At 36.9% G+C, this 11,181-nt stretch overlaps 1 protein-coding gene across 9 annotated transcripts in view; it reads right to left on the bottom strand.

Annotated features, from left to right (window-relative positions):
• Nucleotides 1-11,181, bottom strand: part of DBT (dihydrolipoamide branched chain transacylase E2) — a 61,499-nt gene that overhangs the window by 45,891 nt on the left and 4,427 nt on the right. For all 9 annotated transcript variants that reach the window (XR_008617172.1, XR_008617171.1, XR_008617170.1 and 6 more), the window contains 3 exons: nucleotides 7,542-7,665; nucleotides 4,170-4,245; nucleotides 2,640-2,821 (listed from right to left, as the gene is read on the bottom strand). Coding sequence is in view for 4 of the 9 variants with exons in the window: in XM_024119886.3 (XP_023975654.1) it covers nucleotides 2,640-2,821; nucleotides 4,170-4,245; nucleotides 7,542-7,665 (382 nt within the window). In the remaining 5 variants the exon portion in view is untranslated. The remainder of the gene's footprint in view (nucleotides 1-2,639; nucleotides 2,822-4,169; nucleotides 4,246-7,541; nucleotides 7,666-11,181) is intronic.

Raw genomic sequence — 11,181 nt, 5'->3', positions numbered from 1 at the left:
TCCGCGGCATGCGGGACCCTCCCAGACCGGGGCACGAACCCTCGTCCCCTGCATCGGCAGGCGGACTCCCAACCACCGCGCCACCAGGGAAGCCCACAGCAAGATCCTTTTTGACCCACTTCCTAGAGTAATGAAAATAAAAACAAAAATAAACAAATGGGACCAATTAAACTTAAAAGCTTTTGCACAGCAAAGGGAACCATAAACAATATGAAAAGACAACCCTCCGAATGGGAGAAAATATTTGCAAAAGAAGCAACTGACAAAGGATTAATCTCCAAAATATACAAGCCGCTCATGCAGCTCAATAGCAAAAAAACAACCCAATCCAAAAATGGACAGAAGACCTAAACAGACATTTCTCCAAGAAGATATACAGATGGCCAACAAACACATGAAAAGATGCTCAACATCTTGCACTGTTGGTGGGAATGTAAATTGATACAGCCATTATGGAGAACAGTATGGAGGTTCCTTAAAAAACTAAAAATAGAACTACCATATGACCCAGCAATCCCACTACTGGGCATATACCCTGAGAAAACCATAATTCAAAAAGAGTCATGTACCCCAATGTTCATTGCAGCACTATTTACAATAGCCAGGACATGGAAGCAACCTAAATGAATGGATAAAGAAGATGTGGCACATATATACAATGGAATATTACTCAGCCATTAAAAGCAATGAAATTGAGTTATTTGTAGTGAGGTGGATGGACCTAGAGTCTGTCATACAGAGTGAAGTAAGTCATAAAGAGAAAAACAAATACCGTATTACTAACGCATATATATGGAATCTAAAAAAGTGGTACTGATGAACCTAGTGGCAGGGCAGGAATAAAGACACTGACGTAGAAAATGGACTTGAGGACACAGGGGGAGAAGGGGAAGCTGGGATGAAGTGAGAGAGTGGCATGGACATATATACACTACCAAATGTAAAATGGATGGCTAGTGGGAAGCTGCTGCATAGTACAGGGAGATCAAGTTGATGCTTTGTGACGACCTAGAGGGATGGGATAGGGAGGATAGGAGGGAAGGCTTAAGAGGGAGGTGATATGGGGATGTATATATACACATAGCCGATTCACTTTGTTGTACAGCAGACTAACACAACATTGTAAAGCAATTATACTCCAATGAAGGTGGGGAGAAAAGAAAAAAACAAAATGCATATGTACATGTGCCTAGAAAAATGTCTGGAATGACATACACTAATGTGTTAAGAGTGGTGATTGGGCTTCCCTGGTGGCGCAGTGGTTGAGAGTTCCCTGCCAATGCAGGGGACACGGGTTCGTGCCCCAGTCCGGGAAGACCGCACATGCCGTAGAGCGGCTGGGCCCGTGAGCCATGGCCGCTGAGCCTGCGCGTCCGGAGCCTGTGCTCCGCAACGGGAGAGGCCACAACAGTGAGAGGTCCGCGTACCGCAAAAAAAAAAAAGAGTGGTGATTAATGAGTTGTAGGAATGTGTTTTCATTTTCTTATCTTTGTTTTTCTGCATTTTGTAACTTTCTACAATGCACGCATCCTGTTTTTATAATAATAGAAATTAAATAAATAATAGGAAGGCTTTAATAAGTTACCTTCCAGCTTTTGGAGGCAACATGTTATAACTGAAAATATTCTTGACGAAGACTCAGGACATCCGAGTTCTAAATTTGGCTTTGTCACTGCCATTGGGCAAATTACCCAATGATTCTTCATCCATTAAACTGGAATACCTCACAAATAAGAATAAATAAAATACTAAGTGTGAAACATTTTATAAACTATGAAGTGTGACTATGATATTAGTTATTATATTATTGTACAGACTACAGGACTAAGAGTCAGCCAGCCACTCTAATTCAGGCTCCTTCTAGACTTCCAAATTACACTACTGAAATGTCTTTATTTCAGCACTTCCAGATAGATTGTGGGCTTAGGGTTGCATCATAGACTCTGCTCCCCCTGCCCCCACATCAAGCTTCCTAGATGACATAACCTTGGTGTATCACAACAATGCCAAAGGGAACTTCTGATGTAGAGAGCCAGCTATTTGCTACCATAGGGAGAGCGCACTGTTTTAATTTTCCAGTAACGTTCTCATAACGAATTCCCTTTTGTCAGGACATCTACTGCTTATGAGTTCTATGGTTGCTGCTGCTTCTGAATGCTAGTTTCTTTGCTTCTCATTCTGATTTTCCTCCTTTTGTCTTCTACTTCTCTTTAAGAAATTTGGCTCTCATAACCATCACCAATGAGAGTGTGTTTCGGTTTTCGTATCAGCGGCAAACAGAGCAATCCCATTATGTGAGATTTAATCTTTGCATATTCCAAGTTTTATTAGTGACCAGTGTTTAAAGCTTGAATCTTTAATTCCCAAGACAGCTTGTTGCTTCTTTGAACACCAAGGTTTCCAGAAGGTAGGCCTCCAGATAAATGAAGTATTACTGTACATGTTTTTAACATGGTAACTGGTCAAAAGATAATCACGCATCACAGAGTACCTTTCCTATTTTCCTGATTTCAGCTTCTAAACCGCCAAATCAAATCCTGTAAGTTGTTAAAAGTAAACTCCACTTTCAATTGGTACCCAATGACAAAAGGACAGCAGTAATCAATTTGGCAAAATAGATGAACATATATATACAGTACCTTTCAAAGCTTCCGTTTCTATGTCTACTAATGGCTTTCCCACATAGGCAATATCGTCTAGATTATAATATAGTTTTTTAATGACTCCATCGTAACGACTAGTGATAGTAACAGAAGCTTTATCACTTTGAACTTCACAGATGCTATCAAACTGAGACACTGTATCTCCTTCTTTTACATACCTAAAAGAAAAAGATGCAAGACACTTTTACATGAGCAATGATAATACAGATCATCTTAAAAATATAAATGCTACACAGAATTAGATCAGTATCCATCGAGCCCAGCATTTGGTCCCAGATAGTATACCAAAGAATGTTTCAGAAGAGACTACAGTGGCTTCCAGAGGCTCTTTGATGCCTCTTCAAGAAATATAAAAAATTTCAAAATAATTAAAAATTCATAGATCTATAATCCAAAAATTTAATTAATTTGTCAGGTTTTCTGCTTCAAATATGAAAAATGTATTTTAAAAGTGTTATTTCCTTTTATTGTCTTAGGCTTTATCAAATTTTAATAATGCCTATTATTTCTAGAATTAAATTTTAAAAATTGATATCCTCAATATACATCCTTTTTAATTTCATGAATTTTAGTTTGAGTTCTTAGTCTTTGTTTCTAAGATGGCTAATAAGTTTCAGATTAAGGTTCTTCTGACATGAGGTCATTGCTCTTTCCTTGATCCCACAATGCAATAGATACAAAATCATAAAGTACATTTATGTTATTATAGTCCTCTTCTAACCTACAAAGCAATTATAATGACAACTGCAGGGAAAGAATGTTCAGGTGGCTGAATCAGATTTTTGAAAGGACCTTTAACAGTATACAATTGTGGGAGAGAATCTATTGACTCACCTTAACTGTTACTTCTAGAAATCTTTGAAAATTATTTCAGTACCCAGAGGTGTTTCCTTTTTTCCAGAAAGGGAAAGAAAGAAAAGGGATAGAAGGATGACTAAGTAAAGAGCTTTTTAATTTTTGTTTCAAGGCTGCTTTTTTTTTTAACATTTTTTTAACCTTTCGAAAATTATTTTTTGATTCATGCCTTTTGGTTTAATATTGTAAACTTTTCTAAAAATATAGGCAAACTCTCAGGTAATGGTGAGTCAAATGTACTTGCATTCTTAAGTCATTTTCGGTAAAGAGACCTTATACATGATTATTTTAAAATAGTTTGGTAAAAAGCTCTAAGTTCATACATTAAATGCTTTTCAAAACACATGCTCATATCAACTTAATATCTTTTAGAGGCAAATTTCTCTTTTTTAGCTGAAGTGAGGGGTGGGTAGTGAAAAAATTTTTTAAATGAGGAAAAAATAATCCTTAATAAATTACATTGAATAAAATGCCATACTGTAGGATGAATTGTGCCACCAGCATATTGGCAACACAAACTAGATTTACCTTATTGCTTTAAAAAAATCATTATATGTTACAGAAAGAGATGTCTCAATTTAAATAGATTTCTACTTATTTTTACTCAAATTATTTTTATACTTACTTAAAAAATTTTTCAGAATAACTTACCATTCTTTAACAGTTACTTCTCTAATCCCTTCACCAATGTCTGAGAGTTTGAACTGAACAATCTGTCCCTGTAGAGCTTCAAAGACAAATGAGAAATGATCTCATTAAATATGTAATGTATTGCTAATAGACAGATGCTTTGACATCTAAAATTAGAAAATATTCTCAAGCAGAGGCAGAAATTATTCCATTTTTATAGATTTTAAAAAGCATTTTATAATGTTTAAAAGCACAACCATCATTCATAACCACCCAAGATTTATATAAATCATTCAGTGACACAGACCTATTGATATTGCCACAGAACTGACATTTTCCAATTTCCAAAATAATGTTCTTTTACAAGGGTATAGGAGGCCCTTCCAACAAATGAGATTTTGCAGTAACAGCAATGAACAGAAAATAGAACAAGATATTAGACAAAGGGAGACTCAGCTGGATCTCCTTGTTTCATATTATGAAACTATAATAAACATCAATGTCCTGCTCTTAAATCTCTTTTGACTTCATACAACTCTTCTCATTCCCAGTGTCTAAAGATCAGGCAGATCCGTTCCTAGAAGACTTGGAAAATTCTTCTTCGCCCAAATGATGTTCTACCAACTTCTTAAATTTTAGTCTTCTATTTTCTCTTAGCATTTTTTTTTACTCCTTTTCAAATTTCTACACCCTCTTTGTAACACTTAGATGCCAATGATAATTTATGGTAATTATTCCCAAGACAGAAAGTATGTATGGATCCTCTCACTTTTCCAAATTAACAAATGGCTCTGAAGTGACTGAAGAGCGCTTCTCTATCTTTAAACTACTGTTAATCAAAACTGCTTATAAAATATGCAACAAGCTGATTAAGGTAGGAAATTTTTCTTTAATAAATATGAGGAGATCAGTAGTTAAGAAATACAAAATACATTTTTGATATGGAGGTCTTAAGCACCCCTTGTTTCCTCTCTAGTAACTTGGGCCCTCTCACAGCCTCCTGCTCATAGTATAAACTGGAACCTTTCTGAAAAATAGTTTGGCATTAAGAATCAAAAACCTTAAAAAAAAAAAAAGTCTGTTTCTTTGACTCCATAGGTAATTTTACTTTTAAGATTTTTTTCCTTGAAGAAATAGAGAGGTACACGAAGATTTCTGCTCAGGAATAGTTATCATAGAGTTATAATAAAGAATTGGAAACCAACTGAAGCAATCAAAAAATGGCAAGTAAGTACACCATGGCACCTCTTATGCAAGGAACAGCATGTGAAAGGGCATGGGAATATGATAGTATGCAGCATGGTTAGGGAATGACAAACACTTCCGTACATCTGAGGATAGGCTACATGGCAAGAAATCAGCCCAGATTTAAGGCTTTGTGCCATGATGAGGTGAGGTGTTTGGAACGTATCCTAGAGGTAATTAGGAACCAGCGGTAAATAATTATGGTAAATAATATTAATTCTTTGCAGCTGTTCCCATTAGAGGTACAGTTTATCTTACCATTAGTTAAATCTATGCTGGCCTATGACTTGTTTTGACCAATAGAATACAGCAGAAGTAAAGTTGTAGGTTCTGGAGTGCAAGCCTCACAGGACCTCGCAGCCTCCACTTTCTCCCTCTTGGAATGTGCCTTGAGATCCCCATGTAAGGAAGCTGTTCTAGTCTACTGGAGGATGAGAGACACCACGTGGAGGAGAAATGAGATGCCCCAGCTAAAAACCAGCACCAACTGTCAGACATGAGTAAGACCATCTTGGACCTTCCAACCCAGATGACCTTGTAGCTAAATCCAGTCACATTAGTGAGCCCAGGTGAAACCAGCAGATGACCTTGCAGCTGAATCCAGTCACATTAGTGAGCCCAGGTGAAACCAGCAGATGACCTTGTAGCTGAATCCAGTCACATTAGCGAGCCCAGGTGAAACCAGCAGAGGAGCCACCTGACCAACCCACCCCCAGAATCCTGATGAAAAATAAATCATTGTTCCTTTAAGCCACTAAGTTGTGGGGAAGGTTATTATTCAGCAATAATTGGCTGATAGGAGTCCCATCTACAATTTCAGACCTATAACTTTATATGTATAATTTTAGAGAAAAGTATCTCTGGCAGGAGTGTGATGGAAAGGACTGGGGGAGGGGTGGCAGAGAAAGCAGTTAGGAGGCTATTGTAGGTAAGAAACTGAAGTATAGAACTTAATATATTTACATATTTTCAAAGCTGTCTGAAAAGGCAAAGACAGATTTAAGAAACATTTAAGATGTAATATTACTATATCTTGGTAACCAACGTGATGTGAGACAAGTATCAGGATGGCTTCAGGTTTCTAGCCTGTTTACTGAGTTAAGGAAGAATAGGAAGAGGGTGTATCCCAAGTATGTAGAGCAGTGCCTTGGCAGGTAGTTGGTGATCAGTCAGTTACCTGTGTTGAATGGATTTGCTCTCACAAGAATACAAAGTTGGTTACTATGTTACTCCCATTTTCCAAATGATGAAACAGAGAGAAATTAAGTAACTTGCGTAAGGTTACACAGCTAGTAACCCAAAGCTCTTTAAGTGTTTAGAGACTAGGGTAGGAAGTTGGAGTTTCTGCTTGAATGGCCTCTATTTTCTCTGAGAAGTAAAGACAAAAGATCAACTTTTGAAAATAGAATTTTTTTTTTAATGGTAAAGATAAGGTTTACATATCTTAGGGTGATGTGGAAGAAGACATATTCAAGGCATGGAAGGACTAACTGATCTCAGGGGTTGGATCCGCCTGGAATTCTGTTATTTTTCATCACTAGCACAGACTAAGGCACTAAGTATCTGTCAAAAGCTTAATGCTGTAACGAAAGTCTAGGGTTCTTTACCAGGGTTCTAAATAGAACATCAGGAAAAAAAAGTTTTAGTGCCTTTGCCAAATCTAATACTTAAGTCTCAAGTTCTTTGCAAGGTAGAAAAAGTTGGGGGAAAGGTAATTAAGTGGTAAAAGCCAGAGAACTTTCTATTTACACAAGCACCTCATCACACTATCTTAACATGACAGATTAAGTGCCTCATCCAAAAAACAGTAATACAGTGAGTACAAGGACACAATCTACTAAAACAACAATTTAATCTAAGTCATATCAATGCTGACTGTTGCACTTAGGTAAGTCATATGATAAAGAACAGAGGGCCCAAGAGAACCCAGTCCCAGCATTATGAAGACACAAGTATTAAGGGAAAGTATGTGAAAGGGGAGTGGGAGCAAAACAAAAAAGAAAAGAAAAGGAGAATTGGATAGATGTGGGGAGAGCAAGGAGGGCCAGGCTAGAAGTAAAAGGTCAACTTTTTTACTTTGATGAGTCTTCAATTACTGAATAAATACAAAACATTATGTCGTACAGGCTATTCTGAGATTATACTTACCAGCAGTTGTTTTCAGCAGCTGATGTGGATGACTACACTTGAATGAAGGATAACCAAAGAAAGACACATAGTTTGGCTTCAAAACATGAATATTACCACATGTTTGAAAGTAGCGGACACAAATCTAGAGATGGGAAAACAAAACAGTAAAAGCTTTTATAAATGATCTTAATGGCATATGTCTAAGTATATATTGAATTTCAAGTCTATTCTAAAAGTAGAACAATCATTATCACGATATAAACAATATGAAATTATCTAGGCTGAAATCAGAACACTTGGCATCAGTGACAAGTTTCTGTTCAAGAAACCAAAGGAATTCAAACCCTAGCACACAGAATATTTTCTTGTTCTTTTGTTTATTTATTTATTTTGGCCATGCCGCAAGGCATGCGGTATCTTAGTTCCCCAACCAGGGATTGAACCTGTGCCCCCCGCAGTGGAAGCAGGGAGTCCTAACCACTGGACTGCCAGGGAATTCCCTTGTTTAGTAAAATTATATCCTGATTTGTCCACATGCTTATGATCCTTGACTAAAATTCCCTATGAAAGTAAAAAGTTTTAACAATGTTTTCTATATAAACACAACGCTTGTAGGTGTATTTGAGTCATTAAAAGCTTCCTGAAATAAAACAACTAAAGAATTCAAAAGTGACTGCTAGCAGGCTTCCCTGGTGGCACAGTGGTTAAGAATCCACCCGCCAATGCGGGGGACACGGGTCCGGGAAGATCCCACATGCTGCGGAGCAACTAAGCCCGTGAGCCACAACTACTGAAGCCCACGCTCTAGAGCCCGCAAGCCACAACTACTGAGCCCATGTGCCACAATTACTGAAGCCCACGTGCCTACAGCCTGTGCTCCGCAACAAGAGAAGCCACCGCAATGAGAAGCCCACGCACCGCAATGAATAGTAGCCCCCACTCGCCGCGAAAGCCCGCGTGCAGCAAGGAAGACCCAACCCAGCCAAAAATAAATAAATTTATAAATAAATAATCACTTTCTTATTCTTAAAAAAAAAGTGACTCCTTTAGCATCTAAAGACACTGAAAAACACACATAGTATTGTCCCCAAAGGTTTTCTTATCATAATTTATAGATGACTCTTTAGATTTAACTATCGATATTTTATATAAAATCCTAATATAATAAAATACAATGTTACAGAAATAAGTAGGACTGAATGTATTTCATTTGATATATCAAAACCTAAGTGTGTGAAAGGTACAATATTTTATTTTGAAAGTTAACATTTCAATGTTATTAATACCTGATTAACTATATCACACTTTAAAAAAAAATTTTATACAATTTTTAAAGGTTTCAGTCCATTTATGGTTCTTACAAAATTTTGGCTATATTCCCCATGTTGTACAATACATCCTTGAGCCTATCTTACACCCATAAGTTTGTATCTCCCACACTGTCACGCCTATATTGCCCTCCCTCCTACTGGAAACCACTAGCTTGTTCTCTATATCTGTGAGTCTGCTGCTTTTTTGTCCTATTCACTAGTTTGTTGAATTTTTTAGATTCCACACATAAGTGATTACATACAGTACTTTTCTTTTTCTGACTTATTTCACTTAGCATAATGCTTTTCAAGTCTATCCATGTTGCTGCAGATGGCAAAATTTCATTGTTTTTATGACTGAATAGTATTCAATTACATATATATGTATATACATACATATATGTATGTATATAGATACATATATATATGTATGTATATCACATCTTCTTGATCCATTCATCTGTTGATGGGCACTTAGGTTGCTTCCATAGCTTGGTAATTCTAAATAATGCTGCTATGAACATTACAGTGCATATATCTTTTCAAATTAGTGTTTTGTTTTTTTCAGATATGTACCCAGGAGCGGCATTGCTGGGTCATATGGTAGTTCGATTTTTAGTTTTTTTGAGAAACCTCCACACTGTTTTCCACAGTGGCTGCACCAATTTACATTTCCACCAACAGTGTACAAGGGTTCCCTTTTCTCCACATCCTTGCCAACGTTTGTTATTTGTGTTCTTTTTGATGATAGCCATTTTGACATTTGATATCTCATTGTGGTTTTAGTCTGCATTTGCCTGATGATTACTGGTGTTGAGCATCTTGTCATGTGCCTGTTGGCCATGTGCATTTATTCTTTGGAAAATGTCTATTCAATTCTGCCCATTTTTTAATGTTTAGTTGTATGATTTGCCTTGATCAAATTTATCAAAGGGAGCAGTGGAAGGAGCTCAAGGACCAAACTGTTGATGACTGTAAATGTCAGATTAAAGAGTTTGAACTCATACATTGTGGGTTATTGAAGAAAAAGGATTAATCGTCCAACAAATGAAAGTCCAGGACCAGATGGCTTCACAGGTGAATTCTACCAAACATTTAGAGAAGAGCTAACACTGATCCTTCTCAAACTCTTCCAAAAAATTGCAGAGGACGGAACACTCGCAAACTCTTTCTATGAGGTCACCATTACCCTGATACCAAAACCAGACAAAGATAGTACAAAAAAAGAAAATTACAGACCAATATCACTGATGAATATACAGGCAAAAATCCTCAACAGAAGCCAACGACACATTAAAAGGATCATACACCATGATCAAGTGAGATTTATCCCAGGGATGCAAGGATTCTTCAATATACACAAATCAATCAATGTGATACACCATATTAACAAATTGAAGATTAAAACCATATGATCATCTCAATAGATGAAGAAAAAGCTTTCGACAAAATTCAACACCCATTTATGATAAAAAGTCTCCAGAAAGTGGGTATAGAGGGAAACATCATTCTCAATGGTGAAAAACTGAAACCATTTCCACAAAGATCAGGAACAAGACAAGGCTGCCTATATCACCACTATTATTCAACATAGTTTTGGAAGTCCTAGCTATGGCAATCAGAGAAGAAAAAGAAATAAAAGGAAACCAAATTGGAAAAGAAGAAGTAAAACTGTCACTGTTTGCAGATGACATGATACTATACATAGAGAATCCTAAAAATGCCACCACAGGACTACTAGAGCTAATCAATGAATTTGGTAAAGTAGGAGGATACAAAATTAATGCACAGAAATCTCTTGCATTCCTATACACTAATTATGAAAAATCTGAAAGAGAAATTAAGGAAACACTCCCATTTACCATTGCAACAAAAAGAATAAAGAACCTAGGAATAAACTTACCTAGGGAGACAAAAGACCTGTATGCAGAAAACTATAAGACACTGATGAAAGAAATTAAAGATGATACCAACAGATGGAGAGATATACCATGTTCTTGGATTGGAAGAATCAATATTGTGAAAATGACTATGCTACCCAAAGCAATCTACAGATTCAATGCAATCCCGATCAAATTACCAATGGCATTTTTTACAGAACTAGAACAAAGTCATAAATTGTGTATGGAGACACCAAAGACCCCGAACAGCCAAAGCAGTCTTGAGGAAAAAAAACGGAGCTGGAGGAATCAGACTCCCTGACTTCAGACTATACTACAAAGATACAGTCATCAAGACAATATGCTACTGGCACAAAAACAGAAATATAGATCAATGGAACAAGATAGAAAGCCCAGAGATAAACCCACACACCTATGGTCAACTAATCTATGACAAAGGAGGCAAGG

This window comes from Physeter macrocephalus, chromosome 4, assembly GCF_002837175.3.
Source record: "Physeter macrocephalus isolate SW-GA chromosome 4, ASM283717v5, whole genome shotgun sequence".
Classification (NCBI taxonomy): Eukaryota; Metazoa; Chordata; class Mammalia; order Artiodactyla; family Physeteridae; genus Physeter; species Physeter macrocephalus.
Note: the sequence above shows the minus strand (reverse complement) of the source record. Positions and strands in the feature narration are given on the sequence as shown.